The sequence below is a fragment of the Mytilus edulis genome, chromosome 8 (assembly GCF_963676685.1).
Source record: "Mytilus edulis chromosome 8, xbMytEdul2.2, whole genome shotgun sequence".
NCBI classification, from domain to species: domain Eukaryota; kingdom Metazoa; phylum Mollusca; class Bivalvia; order Mytilida; family Mytilidae; genus Mytilus; species Mytilus edulis.
This window is the reverse complement of record NC_092351.1, coordinates 80,901,735-80,923,105: the sequence shown is the minus strand read 5'-3', so window position 1 is coordinate 80,923,105 and position 21,371 is coordinate 80,901,735. Positions and strand designations below refer to the sequence as shown.

At 33.4% G+C, this 21,371-nt stretch overlaps 1 protein-coding gene and 2 long non-coding RNA genes across 3 annotated transcripts in view; 1 reads left to right on the top strand and 2 right to left on the bottom strand.

Moving 5' to 3' along the window:
* LOC139486378 (uncharacterized) overlaps nucleotides 1-8,326 on the bottom strand; it is a 37,758-nt gene extending 29,432 nt beyond the window's left edge. Inside the window, exon 1 of the long non-coding RNA XR_011655567.1 lies at nucleotides 8,101-8,326. This is a non-coding gene — a long non-coding RNA (uncharacterized lncRNA). The remainder of the gene's footprint in view (nucleotides 1-8,100) is intronic.
* A 6,344-nt stretch (nucleotides 8,327-14,670) lies between these two features.
* Nucleotides 14,671-15,698, bottom strand: LOC139486372 (uncharacterized). The gene is made up of 2 exons (XR_011655565.1): nucleotides 15,412-15,698; nucleotides 14,671-14,821 (listed from the first exon to the last, which is right to left on the bottom strand). It is a non-coding gene; the product is annotated as an uncharacterized lncRNA (long non-coding RNA).
* A 612-nt stretch (nucleotides 15,699-16,310) lies between these two features.
* Nucleotides 16,311-19,417, top strand: LOC139486371 (uncharacterized). The gene is made up of 2 exons (XM_071271239.1): nucleotides 16,311-16,454; nucleotides 17,898-19,417. Exons 1-2 carry the CDS (start codon nucleotides 16,414-16,416, stop codon nucleotides 19,393-19,395), a joined length of 1,539 nt encoding a protein of 512 aa, XP_071127340.1. The 5' UTR covers nucleotides 16,311-16,413; the 3' UTR covers nucleotides 19,396-19,417.
* Nucleotides 19,418-21,371: the final 1,954 nt, after the last annotated feature.

The window sequence follows — 21,371 nt, the reverse complement described above, 5'->3', positions numbered from 1 at the left end:
CATAGGTTTGATTTACTACAATGTTGTCGTTAAAAGAACAACACCATCTAAAATTCGCCGTTTTACAGTGATTTTATACGAATTTGAATCGAAGAGGCAACTTATTAACTTCCAATTTGTAAGTTTTCATTTGTATGAAGTCACATTTAGCCATGACGTCTTTGCGCGAAAATTATTCATGAAGTTTCAGATTTTTTTTGTATGTCAAATTTATACATTTTTTCAAACTCCATCTTATTATATCTTTTTGTTATGAATTAGAATCGGAATAACAGTACTGTAGTTGAAGAGTTGTCACCGTCAATTGTGGATTTGACGGTTGCAAATGCAGTTTTACTGGTGACAGTCACATTTTTTTTTTTTAAACCAGGGTGGATAAGTTTTCATTTTTAAAGTAGGGCAAGTTGGCAGACCTTTATAACATATATATATAAAATATTTAAAATCCCACCTGCAATGAAATTTTACAGTGTGTTGTAAAATGTATACTTTTGGGACAAATTATATCAAAATTATAGAAAACTTCATAGGCTCTAACTCAAAATACAAATAATGTATGGACAATTTTTTGTATAGGGGCTATTTAAAAAAAAATGATGCCAAAGTGTGACATTTTAACATGGTAAAAAATTAAGTCATTGCTAATTTTTTTTCTATCATTTTTCTTTAATCCAGAGACATTCAAGTTTACAAAACTACCAAGGGTTAATGCAAAATAATAAAAACAAAAATTTTAACAACATTTTACTCATAAGAATTCATCCACTTTTAAAAGGAAACAACACAATAATAATATCAACTGACAAACATAAATAAGAATATAAATATCAATGTAATTTTTTTGTTTGTTGCAATAAAGGTACTAAATGATTTTCCTGCAATTTTTTTTACTTATATAAACAGTTTTTTTTTTTAAATATGTAAATTTCACCAATTTTTAGTGTATTTTTTAATATCTTATTTCAAAAGTTTTTATATCTCTTTGCAAAAGCTTTAATTTTATATAAAAAGTATAAGGAAGCAAACATCTATGATCTAATTACATCCTCTGAAAATTTCACAACAATTGCTTCAGTCAATTCTAAGTTTTCTTCATTTAAAAAATACAAACATGTGTTTTTTATCCTTTTGTTACACTCCTGACATATTTTTTCAGTAACTGTAAGACTGTTTTTTAATGGAATGTTTAGAAAATCAGTAATGATATCTATTTTAAATTTACAATCTCACAAATAAATAAATTTATTAGATATTTGACTACATATTTTTTTAATTTCTGAGCAAAGAGCAAACTTTTAACATGTTTAATGAGAATTACACTTTAATTTTTAAGAATCTTTGGTGAATAGTGTGCAGAAAAATCACTTTTACAAGACAGACGGCTTTCTCATTACATTGTAAAGATGTTACAATTATTTTAATAAAGAATCATGTTGAATTTTGTTATAGATAAGCTACATCAGAAACTTGTCAGGAGTGTAACAAATGTTACACTCCTGACCATAATTTATTGCTACCATATTTTAACCTGAAACTGACCTGAAATCATGTAGAGTCTTTATATTTCACATATTATTTTAGTGCAAATTAAGAACAGGTTAAAAAAAATGATATACTTCTTACATATTTACAAATTTTGCTAATTGTCTATTTAAAAAAAAATGGCTTTCCTTTAAACCTTGTTCAGTCTCTTGTTTGATACTATATATATATGCTGTTTTTATGTCAGATAATGTATTATGATAAGTTTGTTCGTACTACCAAAGATGGTAGCAGTATGTGCTCTGTATATTAAAAATTGTCCAAAAATGTACCCAAAAATGTCAGGAGTGTAACGCTTTAAAATGTTTAAGTGTAACATTCATGTTATTTTTTATAGAAACAATGTTGTTATTATTGGTTTTCTTTTCTGGAATTTGAGTGTGAACACCATCTGTTGCATATTTTCAGTAACAAACATGCCATTATTATGGCCTTTATTGCTTGTTTATGCTCAATACTTGTATGTTAGGACTGTAACACATTTAAACAAGCTAGTTCAATTGCAATTCTAGTTCAAAAATTTCAAAAGTAATGATGTAGACTTGTATTCTGTGTTAAGCTGAGGTGTAGTAATGTCATTTTATAATAATTGTCAGCTTGTTTTTCTTCCAATAACTTACCTTTGCTTATAAGATTGAAATAAGGCATTTTTTTGTGTTACACTCCTGACATTGAAGTATTAAGCATACAAAAGCAATGAAGGCCATAATAATGGCATTTTTGTTACTGATAAACTGTAACAGGTAATGTTCACTGAAATTCATGAAAAAACAACAACTAAAACAACATTGTTTCTAAAAAAAAATACATCTTAACCCAGTTGTTACACTCCTGACAGACCTGGGTAGTCCTCTTATTGTAACCATAATATTCCAGTAGTAGAGCTTCAGGGTCAACTGGATGCACCTGTGCCAAGCTATGATACTAAACAAAACTAGAGGCTCTAAAGAGCCTGTGTCGCTCACCTTGGTCTATGTGAATATTAAACAATGGACACAGATGGATTCATGACAAATGCTTACAATTATCTCTATCTATAACAGTACTTTCTGTGGAAAATGTTATTGAAAATCTTCAAATTTTAAATAAATTGTTAAAAATTGACTATGAAGGGCAATAACTCCTTAGGGGGTCAATTGACTATTTTGGTCATACTGACTTATTTTTAGTTCTTACTTTGCTGTACATTATTGCTGTTTACAGTTTATCTCTATCTATAATATAAAACAGAGCCCTAATATAAGACTTTTGTAAAAGTTGCAACAGACTGATTCATAAGAATTATCAGTCAACCTTTTTTGTGACCTTTTTGCAAGTGTCTCTCAGTTTATATGGACTTGTTTATGTGAGTCACCCACTAGCTGTGTGTCTTTTTTGTATGAAATTGGTTGTGTGAGTCACTACTATTCAAGATAATAACAAAAAAACAGCAAAATTTCCTCAAAATTACCAATTCAGGGGCAGCAACCTAACAACCGATTATCCGATTCATCTGAAAATTCCAGGGCAGATAGATTGTGACCTGATCAACAATTTTACTTCCTGTCAGATTTGCTCTTAATGCTTTGGTTTTTGAGTTATAAGCCCAAAACTGCATTGTACCCCCATGTTCTATATTTAGCCATGGCTGCCATCTTGGTTTGTTGACACATTTTTTTAACTAGATACCCCAATAATGATTATGGCTACTTTTAGTTTGGTTAAATTTGGCCCAGTAGTTTCAGAGGAGAAGATTTTTCTAAAAGATTACTAAGATTTACGAAAAATGGTTAAAAATTGACTATAAAGGGCAATAACTTCTTAAGTGGTCAACTGACCATTTTGGTCATGTTGACTTATTTGTAGATCTTACTTTGCTGAACATTGTTGCTGTTTACAGTTTATCTCTATCTATAACAATATTCAAGATAATAACCAAAAACAGCAAAATTTCCTTAAAATTACCATTTCAGGGGCAGCAACCCAACAACTGAATGTCCGATTCATCTGAAAATTTCAGGGCAGATAGATCTTGACCTGATGAACAATTTTACCCTGTCAGATTTGCTATAAATACTTTGGTTTTTGAGTTATAAGCCAAAAACTGCATTTTACCCCTATGTTCTATTTTTAGCCATGACGGCCATCTTGGTTGGTAAGGCGGGTCACCGGACACATTTTTTGAACTAGATATCCCAGATGATTATGGTTAAGTTTGGTTAAATTTGGTCCAGTAGTTTCAGGTGAGAAGATTTTTCTAAAAGATTACTAAGATTTACGAAAAATGGTTAAAAATTGACTATAAAGGGCAATAACTCCTAAAGTGGTCAACTGACCATTTTGGTCATGTTGACTTATTTGTAGATCTTACTTTGCTGAACATTATTGCTGTTTACAGTTTATCTCTATCTATAATAATATTCAAGATAATATCCAGCAAAATTTCCTTAAAATTACCATTTCAGGGGCAGCAGCCCAACAACGAAATGTCCGATTGATCTGCAAATTTCAGGGCAGATAGATCTTGACCTGATGAACAATTTTACCCCATGTCAGATTTGCTCTAAATGCTTTGGTTTTTGATTTATAAGCCAAAAACTGCATTTTACCCCTATGTTCTATTTTTAGCCATGGCGGCCATTTTGGTTGGTTGGCCGGGTCACCGGACACATTTTTTAAACTAGATACCCCAATAATGATTGTGGCCAGGTTTTGTTTAATTTGGCCCAGTAGTTTCAGAGGAAAAGATTTTTGTAAAAGTTAACGACGCCGGACGACGCCGGACGCAAAGTGATGGGAAAAGCTCACTTGGCCCTTCGGGCCAGGTGAGCTAAAAAATAAACTGTGCAAGATGTACAGAAACATGTTATTTCACCTACAAAGACATTTTCTGGCAGCATATTGACTTTTACTAACATTTTTTTTTTTACACAAACTTATTTGACTTACCTTATGAGGCTCATAAAAATGTAAATATATGGAAGAATTGAACAAGAAATCATAGTCAAAGATATAATAGTTGGATGAAAGATATTGTTTGGTATTGTATCTGCCCTTATTTATTCTATATCATCAATGAATGCACATGCTTTCTTCTAAATGTCACACTAAAAGCGTTACACTCCTGACATTTTGAGGTACAATTTTGGACAATATTTTTTAAACAGAGCACATACTGCTATTATCTTTGGTAGTTAGGACCAACTAATCATAATACATTATCTGACCTAAAAACATTACAGATATAGTATCATACAAGAGACTGATAAAGGTTTAAAGGAAAGGCATCATTTTTTTTTAAATAGCCCATAGGGCGTCTTGAAATCTTTTGACAGCTTCCGAATTGCCAATTTTTAACCTTTTTCAGCCGGGCCAAACTCTCTATATTATATGTAGCTACTTTCCTTGAAAATTAGGGACCCAAATTTTTTTTCAGTGTAATTTCACCCCCTTTCTTGCAATTTGAGGCATTAAACATGGAGAAATAAATTTGGAAGGGGTATAAAAATTAATGGCAAGTAACCCACTGTCAACACTAGGGACTATATTCGTGAACAACGAAAATCAAGGGACGACAATTGTGGTCTCGGACTTTGTGCATCTTTATTGACAACATATACAGTAAAAAAAAGAATATGAACTTGTGATACACACAAAAACGTAAACAAAAGAAATGAGCAGTGCCTTTTCCTATCATAAAAGAGTGTCCTGCCCTCCACTGGCACCCTGCCCCCTTTGATTTCTAGCTGGAGCACTGTATATTGATGTTGTATTCATTCAGATTTTACCCAAGTAAGGCGAGTTGCCACTGTCATGACTGTTGGCAGGAGTATAATTAGGGATTGAAGTTCAAATTTTGGCATAGTAGCCCACATCTTATATTTTTTACACAATTTATATAGTTCTATAAAAGAAAAGCAGAAGTTTTAGAAGCCCACTCCAAATTTTAGGGGGAAGTGCTAATTTCAAACCCGGATCATATTTAACTGGATTTAATCCAAAGTTGCATAAGTGAGGGGGGGTAGGACCTTTATCGGGACTCAGGGATCGGGTGTTTTTAAGCTCGGGATTTCGGGATTGACCCTTTCGGGATCCGGGAATTCCTTTTTTCTGTTTCGGGACCTCGGGATTTCGTATTTTTAAGCCCGGGATTTCAGGATTTCTTGTTTTTAAGCCCGGGATTTCGGGATCAGGACCCCTCCTACCCCCCCCCCCCTCATAAGTGGGGTGAGTTGGTAAGGTAGTTACCACTTGGATTTTCAAGGGTTTTTTTGGGGGGTGGGTGGGGGGGGGGCTATGATGAAAATGTTATCCTGCATTGTCGTTACTCTTTCTTTTTTCTTTTTTTTTTGGGGGGGGAGGGGGGGGGGGGGCAGTGATCTGGAAGTTTTTTTCCCTATGGGCCCAGGGCCCCTCAAAAAAAATTCAATGGGCCATTTAAAAAAATGATAGGCCATGTTGTCAAATGAGTGAGCCATTTGAATTGACTTTTGTAAAAAAAAAAAGTATCAGTATTCGGCAAAGAGGTGTTGGTACTTATATTTATGATTTTAAATAAAATCATGGGATATTGTTCCTGTGATTTTGTAATTTCAATTTCAATGAATATACAATAACTTCTTCCAACCCGAACAATATTTAAGTTAACCTTTATTAACAATGTTTAAACTGGTACTGTTGACTTTTTCATGTTCATGTTTTTTTTTTGTACATTAAATTTGGGTCTTCGTCGATACCATACTTATTCCAGAAGTTCCGTATCAGAGGACATTTCAGGCATTTCCTCTGCACTTCTTGTATTATTATAACTTCATCACGGTGACAAGAATAACAGTATAGAGTACCATCAATTCATAGAACAAAACAACAAATCGCTGAAGTCATGTTTACAAAATGTCAAAACGAGCCAAAGACCAAAAAATGACAAGGACAGTTAAGCGTCTTTTATGGAGACAAAAACTATATACCTAAAAAGTCTTTGGAGTTCTTCAATCGAAATAATAGCAAGGTTAACTAAATGAGATTATTATTAGAGTTAAATCTCGTCTGTACTAGCCAAATTTCACATATTTAAAGTTGTTTATAAAAAAAAAAACTATCATGAATGATGGTTAATTACGTTTTTCGGGTTATCAGTTAGATTGCATGGCTCTATTATTACAATAGGAAAAAAACCGACGCGGTAAACCGCATAGTTCTATTGTCATAGTGAAACACCTGAGACGTCCCAAAAATATATAGGTGCTGCGATTATTGGAGGAACATTGCACAGTTGTGTACACACACATGGCGGCACGGAACACGGTTGGAAATCCATTTGATGATATCTAAGCGTTTTGAAACGAAGTGAAAAATATCGTGCGCCACGTGGGCGCTTACATTTGTCACTGTATGCGCCATTTCTTGTCAATATGCGCTATAGGCGCAGGGCGCACGACCTTCCCGATCACTGGGGGGGGGGGGGGTCCTGGCTTTTAGATTTTTACTCAAAACTCGTCCTCGATATTTCAATTTCATCCAATTCCCACACATCCCCTTTCTCCCATATAATTTAAATGGTAGATGAATGAGACTAAGCTCCCTAAAAAAGCGTGGAGCAATTGAAAAAACAGGTCGTGTTGTTAAATCAAAGTGCTGGATAGCACCTCTGGAAAGTTTGCAACTGTATATGTGTATTATTTCAAATAGGTTATTGACGTGTATATTTTTAAATATGTATTTAAATTACTGTTTTGATTTTTTAAACTAAACCACTGTCTTGCCAGCAATTTCCAAAAATCACTTTTTATGCCCCAATTTATGGGCATTATGTTTTCTGGTCTGTGCGTCCCTTCGTCCGTCCGTTTGTCTGTCCCATTCAGGTTAAAGTTTTTGGTCAAGGTAGCTTTTGATGAAGTTGAAGTCCAATCAATTTGAAACTTAGTACACACTAGAACACACCCGTGATATCGCAGGTCTGTGACTGAATTAAAGTATATAACTATGCCTACGCCTTATTTTAGTATTGGGATTGTCATCTGATAAAGTCATGCCGATTATAAGATGCACTGTGTTCTCTGCCTTCAAAATCGTCATTTTAGTATTATCATGATTATAGTTGTTCCCTATGATATAATCTTTCTAATTTTAATGCCAAATTAGAGTTTTTACTCCATTTTCACGGTCCACTGAACATAGAAAATGATAGTGCAGATGGGGCATGCGTGTACTGGGGACACATTCTTATATATCTATACCTCTAAAGCTGTAATCTTTTCAAAAGAGTAGCAACTCAAAGTATCCAAGAATCAGAAGTCGAACACTAGTACTACATTATCTTGGAGCAGAACATTGGGATAGTCTGTCTCACCGGAAGTTGAGGCCGACGCATAAGGAAAGTAGCAATAGCAAGCTATAGCAAACTTTCCAAAAAGTGGGGCGTTTTACCAGTGGGGCGAGCTGACTTGCTTCCGTTTTTGTCAATTTTTGACTGATTTTCAGGGTTTACATGCATGACGTGGATTAAGTGACTACATATTTTTTCATGAAAGTATAATATAGTACTAACACCGTTCTAAAAATGTGCATGATTATATTTACCTTTCATTGGACAAGTACAAAAAAGTGATCCGGACAACGATACACTTTTGTTGCGATGACTTTCTAAAATGTATGTTTTGTTCCCCGGTTTCTTCCAGTTAATCGGTAATGTAGCCCATTTCAATATATCTGTTTACAATAGCTTTTTGAACCATCTCATTATCTGTTTGAAAAACCAAAGTTCTTTAGTCTTTAGTCTTTAGTATGCGTCATCTTGACACTGATTTTCTCATATGTACTTTGGTCACTTCCGCGTTTGAATACACGTTTGTATTTTCTCTTTGTACTTTCACTTTAATTTAGGTAGGCGCTGTTGATACTAACTCGAATAATTCAGCGCCCTCCATCCACTACTTTTCTTTTAATGGAGTGATCGAAGTGATCGTAATATAACGACTGGATTATTCGGGTTATGTTGATACTGATTTATAAAAACAAACAAGTAATAGCTTTTCTAAAAAGCTTGCCGCATTTTAGCTGATTATATTGAGATCAGTGGTTTGTGAGTAGTTTATTTTTATTGGAATATTGCACTTCAAGCAATATGAAAACATAGCGCTTTTTTTCTACTAATTTGTCATTTTTGTTGTATTATTGGTGGACCCGTGTTATAATGGAAGGAGACATTATAAAATTGAGAATGGAAATGGGGAATGATATTATAATAAAATGTATTCTGTGTCTATAATAAAAAAATTAGCATATAACCTACACATACTACTTGACAAAAAGGACAACAGAAGGCAGTGGCGGATCCAGAGGGGGACGTAAAATGTGTACCCCCCCCCTCTTTTGCTCATTTTTTTTAAAAATGATTAATCATACGCGACTATGTGAACTTTGCCATTTCCTGTGTACTCTATTATTTAATTTTTATCCGACAATTCGTTACTTATAGAGATATTTTTCCCTGGAATTTACTGATTGTCAAAGTCATGTGATTCGCTATAGTGGAGTTGACCAGTGCTTCGAAAAACGTCGCTCAGTCATTTTGAAATTTAAATTACAGTAACACATTGCTTAAGCTGAGGATTACAATCATGACACCTTCAAAGCGACAAAGGATTGAGCAAGAACGTATTGACTTCTATTTCACTATTCCACCAAACAGGAAGTAATACTCTATAGACTATAACACTCTCATGAAAAAAGTTCCATGGCAATATTATTTACCTACGAAAACATGTTTAACTCCAAACGCCATTGTCATGATTAATATGGACTATATAAAATTGCTGTTTGGTGTGAACCAAGCTTTGCGTTGAAGACCAAATTACAACCTTTAATAGTTTACTTTTATAAATTGTGACTTGGATAGACAGTTGTCTTTGGTACTTACATGTATATGAGATCCAGTAATATCTATCTACAAGATTGAGAACACATGTTTTTGTAATAAATTTAAAACATATTTAATTCTGTAATATCTGATAATATGTATCAGTTATTTGTGATTTTTCATTTGATGTGTACTCTCTGGTAATGTCAGTATCTGAGCATGATCAGTTGATTGGTTGTGATAAGAAAAATGGGGCAGTTTGCAATTGTCATGTGCAGGTACACCACATGTGGATCTTCTTTCCCCTCTCATTTATAAAATTGTGCATGATATTTATCACAGAAACGCACCAGTATTTTGGTGAATGAAACACTTGTCATATTAAATTAAAGTCAGAGGTGGAGTTAGAGGGTTTTTCGGGGGGCCTGGGCCACCCCTTTTTTAGGAAAATTTTTGTTGTTTTTATAGGGAATCACTGAAGCATGACTGGAGTTGGCCCCTTCTAAGGCAGTCAGTGGGTTCCCGCTTATGAAAATTTCTGGATCCACCACTGAAAGTTTGAGTAAAGTTAGATAAGGATTTATGACAAATTATGTTGAAATTTGCACAGATAATGAATGAAAAATCTAGTAAATTAAAAAATAGGCACTATTATTAAAAGCTTTCCTTGCTTAATATTCACAATGACATACATGTATCATATCCACCATGCTATTCCGATCTGAGTTTTTATTCATACATGTACATACATGTAGTCTGGTGCTGTTCCAAGTAGTCTTCTTTTTTCTGTTTCTTGAGAAGTATTTGTTTTACCTGTTCAGTCACTGTAAAGTGTTACAATTCATATTTAAACGCAACACATAAATAGTGACCAAAAAGGTATGGCTATCACATGAGAGAAGCTAGAAAAAAGTCAAATGTATACATTTTAAACATTTTTGTGGGACTATGAAAATGTGGTATATAGATAGATATGCATAGATAGACCATAGAACAAATAAGCAAACAATTCAAAGGAGATGTACATGTAAGATGAATTATGAAAAAAAGAGCCATGGCCAGGGACCCCAAACTTGACAGCATTTGGTGTTGAACAGGTAAAATGTTTGCAGTGACAATAAATATAGCCTTTGTTAGAGGTGACCCAGGTCGCCTTTCTCTAAATCAGCTATATTATACATATTTCTGGGCCGGGTTGAAAAATAAATGAAAATGGCTTTAAAAAAAGCTAATAGAAATACACCAAATTTGGGAGACATCTATATAAATGTTTGAAGTAATAAGAAAGTTGACAAGAACTAAGCTTTTTCAGATAATATACAGACTATTGCAGTCAGCCTATAATAGACTCTTTGCCTCCTGAAATGTTTGCTTATACACTGTGCTTTCCTATAATGATTTAAAATCAGTGTGATAGTTTTCTTGAAGAACACTGAGCGTACAGGTATTATGACAAGATAAATGTTGTGTTACATGTACATGTATCTACCCAAATAATTTGAGATTTTTGTTTTAAGCCATTTATTTAATCATTGCCTCTGTGGGAACACATTATTAATTATAGGTCAATCTTAAAAAATCATACTGCCCCAGGAATAAAGTGAGGATAAAAAGTTCTGGATCCGCCACTGCATTGTTAAGCACTATGAAAGTCATTTTGCTAGTACATGGACAAATGTTATTAAATCATTTTAATAATTTCTACAGCACTTGTCATTAAGACAATGTTTTTTCTGTTGTCAGTATGATCCACTTGAACATGCTGAACGAGTGAAGGTCCTTATATCCACATTGGAATGTGAAACAGCTAGTACTTAACAAAATTAAAAGTTTTCAAATGATTTTTGGCATCAAAACTTTCAGATCTATGTCAGTTTGACAAAAACAATGCACTTTTCTATTTAATTCTATAAGCCGGTATTTACCCAGCGGGCACAAAACGTTGTATCAACGTTGATCCAAAGTCAGTCTTCAACGTTGTTACAACGTTGAAATTTGGGTTAGTTTTGAAAGTTGTAATGACGTTGAAATTCTGACGTTGAATCAACGTTGCAGTTTCAACGTTGTATTGACGTTGATAACATGTTGAAATCGGGTCCAGTGACGTTGAAATCAGGTTGGGTTTAGGTTGAAATCAGGTCGAGTTAGGTTGAAATCAAGTCTGGTTTAGGTTGAAATTAGGTCGAGTTAGGTTGTAGTTGGGTCATTTGTAGGTTGGTTGAAGTGATGGTTTTGGGGTGTACATTAATCCTAATTGGCACGTGTTCAAATACAATAACAAAATACCTGAATTATGAAATGAAAAAGCCACTTTCAAGTTTTATTTCAATTTAGTGTCCATCAACAGTTCCTTTCTCATTAAGGGACTCCAGAAGAGAATAGTAGACAATAACAATCTGACAGAAATAAAGAAAGAGACCGTTACAATATCAAAATTTTATTTGAAACCAAATATATCAATATTAACAAAGCTTGCTTTTCTAGCACATCAAATTTCTCAAAGCAAAGGAAAAAAGAAAAACTTACTACAGCACACTGGTTTGATTCTGGTTGATCAAGTTTTCCAACTATAAAAAAATTAGGTAAATGCAGCAAGTTTGACACAGTGACACAAAATGCCTCCTTTGTTTTAAGTGAATACATAGCAGGACCATTAAAAAAAAAACGTTCTCATTTTAAGTTTTTGTAATCCGATATTTCATGTATTTACTTCTTTTTTATTGTCTTTTTTTCATTTTTATTGATACATGTTGATCTGAAATTTGACTTTTTGAGGGTATACCGTATGTTTTTTTTTATAATTTATCTTGAAGGCATTTGGAACAAACCATACCATCACCAAGCTGTTTACTCATTCAATCATTTTCTATACACCCGATACAACTGAGTAAACCGGAGAAAAAAAGATGCACCAAATAACGTATTTCTAAATGTCACTGCCTTTTTTTCCTGACACTAAATTAACTATAGAAATTAAAACTAGAGGCTCCAAAGAGCCTGTGTCGCTCACCTTGGTCTATGTGAATATTAAACAAAGGAAGCAGATGGATTCATGACAAAATTGTGTTTTGGTGATGGTGATGTGTTTGTAAATCTTACTTTACTAGTCTTGCTGCTTACATTTATCTCTATCTATAATGAACTTGGCCCAGTAGTTTCAGTGGAAAATGTTAATAAAAATTTACAAATTTTATGAAAATTGTTAAAAATTGACTATAAAGGACAATAACTCCTTAGGGGGTCAATTGACAATTTCGGTCATGTTGACTTATTTGTAAATCTTACTTTGCTGAACATAATTGCTGTTTACAGTTTATCTCTATCTATAATAAAATTTAAGATAATAACCAAAAACAGCAAAATTTCCTTAAAATTACCGATTCAGGGGCAGCAACCCAACAACGGGTTGTCAGATTCATCTGAAAATTATAGGGCAGATAGATCTTGATCTGAGTAATAATTTTACCCCGTGTTGGATTTGCTCTAAATGCTTTGGTTTTTGAGTTATAAGCCAAAAACTGCATTTTACCCCTATGTTCTATTTTTAGCTGTGGCGGCCATCTTGATTTGAAAGTCGGGTCACCGGACACATTTTTAAAACAAGATACCCCAAAGATGATGATTGCCAAGTCTGGATTAATTTGGCCCAGTAGTTTCAGAGGAGAAGATTTTTGTAAAAGATAACTAAGATTTACGAAAAATGGTTAAAAATTGACTATAAAGGGCAATAACTCCTAAACGGGTCAACTGACCATTTCGGTCATGTTGACTTATTTGTAAATCCTACTTTACTAAACATTATTGCTGTTTACAGTTTATCTCTATCTATAATAATATTCAAGATAATAACCAAAAACTGCAAAATTTCCACAAAATTACCAATTCAGGGGCAGCAACCCAACAACGGGTTGACCGATTCATCTGAAAATTTCAGGGCAGATAGATCTTGACCTGATAAACATTTTTATCCCATGTCAGATTTCCTCAAAATGCTTTGGTTTTTGAGTTATAAGCCAAAAACTGCATTTTACCCCTATGTTCTATTTTTAGCGGTGGCGGCCATCTTGGTTGGTTGACCAGGTCACGCCACACATTTTTTAAACTAGATACCCCAAAGATGATTGTGGCCAAGTTTGGATTAATTTGGCCCAGTAGTTTCAGAGGAGAAGATTTTTGTAAAAGATAACTAAGATTTACGAAAAATGGTTAAAAATTGACTATAAAGGGCAATAACTCCTAAACGGGTCAACTGACCATTTCGGTCATGTTGACTTATTTGTAAATCCTACTTTACTAAACATTATTGCTGTTTACAGTTTATCTTTATCTATAATAATATTCAAGATAATAACCAAAAACTGCAAAATTTCCACAAAATTACCAATTCAGGGGCAGCAACCCAACAAAGGGTTGACCGATTCATCTGAAAATTTCAGGGCAGATAGATTTTGACCTGATAAACATTTTTACCCCATGTCAGATTTCCTCTAAATGCTTTGGTTTTTGAGTTATAAGCCAAAAACTGCAGTTTACCCCTATGTTCTATTTTTAGCCGTGGCTGCCATCTTGGTTGGTTGACTGGGTCACGCCACACATTTTTTAAACTAGATACCCCAATGATGATTGTGGCCAAGTTTGGATTAATTTGGCCAAGTAGTTTCAGAGGAGAAGATTTTTGTAAAAGATTACTTTAATTTACGAAAAATGGTTAAAAATTGACTATAAAGGGCAATAACTCCTAAACGGGTCAACTGACCATTTTGGTCATGTTGACTTATTTGTAGATCTTACTTTGCTGAACATTATTGCTGTTTACAGTTTATCTCTATCTATAATAATATTCAAGATAATAACCAAAAACTGCAAAATTTCCACAAAATTACCAATTCAGGGGCAGCAACCCAACAACGGGTTGACCGATTCATCTGAAAATTTCAGGGCAGATAGATCTTGCCCTGATAAACATTTTTACCCCATGTCAGATTTCCTCTAAATGCTTTGGTTTTTGAGTTATAAGCCAAAAACTGCATTTTACCCCTATGTTCTATTTTTAGCCATGGCGGCCATCTTGGTTAGTTGGCCGGGTCACCGGACACATTTTTTAAACTAGATACCCCAATAATGATAGTGGCCAAGTTTGGTTTAATTTGGCCCAGTAGTTTCAGAGGAGAAGATTTTTGTAAAAGTTAACAACGACGACGGACGACGGACGACGGACGACGACGGACGCCGGACGCAAAGTGATGGGAAAAGCTCACTTGGCCCTTCGGGCCAGGTGAGCTAAAAAGGGGTTTTTAAAATGAAAAATTTCTTTTCTTTTAATGATTTATTCTTTTTGCCTAGAAACTCCTTCTGCTCTCTGTGGGGCACTCTTCAAATGTCCTGATCACTGCTCGGATATTTTGGATTCTGGTGTCTCTCTGTGGCAAACTAGAACAGCATCTGAAAGCATGGAAAAGAAATAACATAAATTTGAATTACATAAATAAAGTTGTGTACTTTTACAAGCAATTGCCAATTTTAAAACAATTATTTCAAATCATAGAAAACAACATGTTCATTTGCAACAATTGTACCAGCTTGCATAATAACAAGACAAAGCATGAATCCTTTAAACCAGATCTGTGTTTTGCAATAACCATAATGTTTATATACAGATCAAACTATCAAAGATGAGAGATATTTAACGAAAAAATATAAAAGACCAAAACAGTGTTTAAGAGCAGACCATTTCTATATGCGTCAAACACACCATATCGAGTTGTATTGGAACGAATGGCTAGTGTTCAATGACACCCCTCCCCCTTTTTCTGATATTACTGACTCTGTGCATGGCTAGATATGTTTTATGTTAGTTTGCTAATTAGAGGATATATGCAATTATGTTTCGACATGAAACTGAATTAGATTCAGTAAGATAAGATCTTCTCATAATTTCTGTGAAGGTAAACATGCAGATAATCTGATAAATAATTTGAATGTGTTTGTTTATATTATGATTCTTCGTTAATTTAACTGTAAAATAGACTTACGCTAATATCAAGAGGTTTATACAGAAAAGTCTTCTATCTTCTTTGTATTTCTTAGACGCAGTTGTTCACTATTTGTTCATCAGTCTGGTGCGATAATTTCTCGAGGATGATTTTCAAAATTTTCTAAACGGATGTTAAAAAGAGGTGCGCGTGCTTGCGTGCGCATCCAAATATAAATATTCGGAACTCCAGTTGAAAAACCGCGAAAATTTAAAAACTTCTCAATTATTATGATTACATTGTACATCGATGATATTTTAAGTTTATATTTTAAATATCAATCGGTAAAAATAATTAATTAAATATACCGAATAATTTCACCTCTTTATTTAATTGAATGAAAGCAATTAAAAAAATCGATTTGATTAAAAAAAAATATAAACTAAGAATATATCATATTTATACAGATATACATATAATTAAAATAGCATGAACAGGTTTTGAGATCTCCCAAAATATAGATAATTAATAAACCAAAATTAGATTGGTTAGAATTGATTTTTTTAAAGACACTTAAAAAATAAACACAAAACAAAATTAATTTGAAAAAGTCGATTTGTTATTGGTGATGTCTCCAGAGTCCTGACCACTTGTTCTTGTCCAAAACTCCTTTCCATGCATAAACAATGCAATTCGTTCTACCCCCTTTTTTATGGGAAAATGATTGATTATATAGGGATCATGGAAGCATGACAGGAGGAAACCCCCTCACGCTTATGGTAGTCAGTGAACCCCCTAATAAGTATTATAAATTCTAAATTAGACACTTATTATCCAATCGTTTATAATACTGCAGCACTGCCCCTTGTTCGTTCTGCTAATCCAATATATCTGTACCCTTCAATTTTGACAATAAGATTTTTCTGTCGCGATTGACTGACGTTAACCCAACGTTGAATGGCTCTGTTCCGCAATAGCAAATCCGGGGGTAATTCCGTATACGTTCCGAAATTAGTATTCCGGTATAACTTCCGGGGCGTTCAACTATCATCAGCAGCTAAGATGAACGCAGCATCCTCCACTATGTTAACGAAGAAAAAAAGGTAAGGCAGACATGAATAGCGTTATCTTACTTTAAGATTTATATTTGATATGTGATATGAGTGCCAAAGGCAACTAGAAGCCCAAATGCAAAATTACATGTTTGTTTTTTTAACTTTTTAAGCGTAACCGTACGTCATTATAGAACCGGTTGGGAACAAACCCTCTACAATACCATATGGTGTTTATATCTTTATAGAGGGATGAAATTATCTCTCAGGGATATTTTTTAGACTTGATTTAAAGAAGAAGAATGGCAAAATTGAATGTCTAGTTATATTGGCTTTAATCTATAGCTTTCGGGTCGATCCCGCCCAAGTCGATCCGTCCCACGTCGATCCGGCCCCACGTCGATCCGGCCCATATGTAAAGTCGATCCGGCCCCAATAAAAAATATATTTCTATGAAATATATATATATATGAATTGTAATTCATAAATGTTCATTATTTTTATTATAATGTTAAAGGTGTACGGTAAAAAAAATAATATTAAAGGCCTTTGAAAATATTTTCTTTAGATGAGTTCAAAACAACTAGGTTGATTATGTTTTTATTACAAGTTTTCAAGATTATTGGGTATAATTATATTAAAACGTATATAAAAAAATTCAGACATCAACATTAATTAATCAGCAACAGAGACAAAAAATACAATATAATCTCTGTCAGCAGTAATTCAAAGCATTTTCTTTCAATTGACTGTGATCCTTACAAGTTTTACAAGGTCCATTGTGTGAACTTAATAAAATAAAAATCACCATGAAATTCAAAGTAAAAGTTATCATGGAAAATAACTTCATAATTTAAAAATGTAGAAACTGCGATACAAACAGACACAATAACACTCATTTTCTTATCGATTTAAAATAGTTCTTTAACTGGCCACTCCAATACTTCACTGACCTGTTGTCATCCATCATTGGACACTTTTTTTCAAATTCCATTCTGTTAAAATTTGTGACAAATTCCTCAAAAATCAATATAGTTAATTCATATTTTATTATGGGGCCGGATTGACTTGGGGACGGATCGACGTGGGCCGGATCGACTTGGGCTGGATCGACTTTGGGCCGGATTGACTTGGGGCCGGATCGGTATGTGGCCGGAACGACCGGATAGCAATCTATATGTATCAATTTATTAATTGTGTTAGTCAGTTACTGGCAGTAATACTGCACTTTAGTCAAGTGCTATAAATTGGGATGCCAACTTTTCTGCTAAAATGACAGAACTTTCAATCTATTGTGTACCTATCTGAACACATTTGACCCCCCCCCTCCAAAAAAAAAAGAAGTAAGTTAAATTAATACAATGAAAAAAAAATTGATAAAAATATTTTAAAATTCTAACTGTCTGACAACATATCCAATTATATTACATTGATTGTTTAGAAATAAAATGATAAAATGACCTTTTTTATCATGTTTATTTTTATATTTTTCAGCACTGGAAAGAAATATTGTTGTGTCCCAGGATGCAGTCATACATCTGACAAGATAGGACCAGATGGAACAAAATTTATACTTCACCGTATTCCCATGTCAGAAAAAAAAGCCCATATTAAAAAACTGTGGATTCAGAGACTTAAAAATGTGAGGGCAAACTTAATTGTTAATGACAGTACAAGAGTTTGTAGTGCTCATTTTGATGGACCATTTACACATGAATCAATTCCTACTATCTTTCCTTCTAAGCCAATGAAGAAGGTGACTACACGTCGTCCACTTTTTAGAAAAGAAGTCCATTCAGAAAATACAAATACTGACACAGCGGAGTTAGACGAAAATGAAAATATAAAAATACCAAACATTAGTATCATGAAGGATCTTAATATTGCCTCTGACATTGACAAAGTAAATACGTGTTCATTCGGGACAAGCTGTACACAAACTGAAAATACTACATTTACAACCAATGCAAGTACATGTACAACAACAGACAATATTGAGACAGATATCAAGATCCATTCTGTGAGTGTAGGCATTCAGACAGACTTGCCACAAATAACAATTGAAAATGTGAAACATGATAATGCCAAAGTGAGATTTTACACTGGATTTGTTAATTTTAGTGTTTTTTGGATGTTCTTTTCAGTACTACTTAAACATGGAGCAGATAAGCTGAATTATTGGGAAGGAGAATCCCGATCCATGGGTGAAAAATCCTACCAACAAGAAGGAAATTTAAAACCAGGAAGAAAACGCTTTTTAAGACCAATTGATGAATTCTTTATGGTTATGATGCGATTGCGACTAGGACTTCTGCAGGAACATTTAGCTGATATTTTTAGAGTGTCTGAATCCACTGTTTCTCGTATAATGAACACTTGGATTAACTTTCTATTTGATAATTGCAAATCATTAGTAACCTGGCCAACACGAGAACAAATAGTTTGTAACTTGCCAAAACTTTTCACTGGGCATCCAGATACAAGAATTGTGGTAGATTGCACTGAATTTTACATTGAAAAACCTTCATCATTAAAGGCTCAATGGATGACTTGGTCTGAATACAAGCACTCTAACACCTTCAAGGTACTGATTGGTGTAACACCAAGTGGCATGGTAACTTTCATTTCTAGACTGTGGGGAGGAAATGTGTCAGATCGTCACATTGTGCAACATGATGAATTTTTGCCAAAACTTAGCAAAGGGGATGTAATTATGGCTGATAAGGGCTTCACCGTAGAAGACCTGCTTCCAGCCGATGTGGGACTAAATATGCCACCAAGAGTCTCAACGAAGAAACAGATGTCACACCTGGAATTTTTTAAGACCAATAGCATTGCTTCTGCAAGAATAGTTGTGGAAATGAAAATGGAGCAAATAAAAAACTATAATATACTTAACTCTCGTTTACCAATATCTGAGGCTCATTTATCAGAGCAAATGATTTTCATTTGTGCCGCATTTACAAATTTGTTGCCTCCACTTCTTAAATAAAACATGAAAAAAATTACCTAAATCATGTTCATGTATTTTGCTTGCTAATCATGCCAATTTAACTTCCAAAATTTAAAACTTATTAATTAAGACCAAATAATGGAAATTCCAAGATATTCATATATTTTGTATTTAATGGTTGTACATAAACAGTGTCAGGGATGCAACATAATCAGTTGAAATTGTTGTATACTTTTTTGTATGCTTAAAAGCAGAATCGATAGAAAAATATGACTAAAATTATACATATAGTTATTTTCAGTATGTCTGTCATGTCTGTCATTAAAAATAAAAAAATTTAAATCATGGGAACTCTTTTAAAAAAGATTAAAACACAAATTTATTTTAACAAAATTAATATATACTTGGTGTATTTTTGTCAAAAGAATCAACACTAATATGAAAAAAATAACCTTTACTTTAATTATCAAATGATTATATTATTTAAAAACTTTAACCTACATTTTATAATTCATATAATTTCTTTCAACTGTTCTGTCTGTTGTAAATGGAAAGTGTCTACTGTCAGGATCCCCCGGAGTGCAACAAAATCTGGTTAAACACGGTGTTGATATACTATTTTTTTTAATTTATTATTATTGATATTTGAATAATTGTTTTTGGTGTACGCCTTCTAAAAGGGTTACTCTTACATGGAAAGTAATTTATCTTCATTTCCTTATCATTTGTTATATCATTATAAAATCTTTTTTGAACCTGAGCCTCCAAAAAAAATGTAAAACAAACTGTATTTATGACAGAAACTAATAACTATATTTCCTGCAATTATTTGCAGAGCAAAAAAAACTGTCAATCTCGGTTTTGAATTCTTTTCAAAAGGTAGTAAGCAATGTGTTCATGTTATGTTTTTTTTGGTTATATCCTGTTAATAAAAATCATGAAACTTTTTTAATCATTTCTTGATTTTATTGCCCTCTTGGATTTTACAAACTTTAATTAACATAGAACCTAAAATTACCAAAGAAAAAGTATTTCAACTCGATTGACAAAAACATTCAGTTCCTGCCTCATTTATTTTGAATTCACTTTCATCCGCCATGTCCATCCTCAACATGCTCAACAGATGTGTATTTTGGAGAGAAATTTTAGGTGTAAACAGTTTGTCTGTCCATCTGTCAGTCCGACTTATCAGTTTCTCACTCTTTTTTATTTATTTGTTCATGAAGATATTGATTTGATATTTGGTAATGTATATAATTTTATAATGACTCGATTCCTTTCAATTTCGAATTTTGTCTTAAGTCTGATGATTTTGTCCAGAGTTATGGTTCTTGGATTTATGTTTTGGCATGACTACTTTTATTTTTGTTTGTTTTCTTTATTTTGTACATAAATCAGGTCATTAGTTTTCTGGTTTCAATTGTTTTACATTTGTCAGTTAGCATGGTTATGGCCTTTTATATCCTACTATGCAATATGGGTTTCACTCACTATTGAAGATCATACAGGTCTTTGTAAATTTCTGTGACATTTAAATTTAGTCTCATGTGGAAAATTGTCTCATTGGCAATCATGTACCACATCTTTTTATTAATATTTATTTCATTTATACTAACCATGAAAACTTAACTTTGACTATTGAACCCTGCAACTGAGATGAACCGACCAGGCAGTCATGTATCATACAATCATTTCATTCAACAAATATAATAAGATAAGAAGAGGGGCTAAATAGTATGTACATGTACGTATACATTGTACCTGAACAAAGGGACAAGAGGTCAGTATCATGAGTCTATAGCTAGACTCAATGTTCTGATAGGCATACATAATCTGATGTACGGTAGTTGTCGTTTGTTTATGTAATTTATACATGTTTCTCGGTTTTTTATATACATGTAGATTAGACCGTTGGTTTTCCCGTTTGAATGGTTCTACACGTCTAGTAATTTTGGGGCCCTTTAAAGCTTTTTGTTCAGTGTGAGCCAAGGCTCCGTGTTGAAGGCTGTACATTG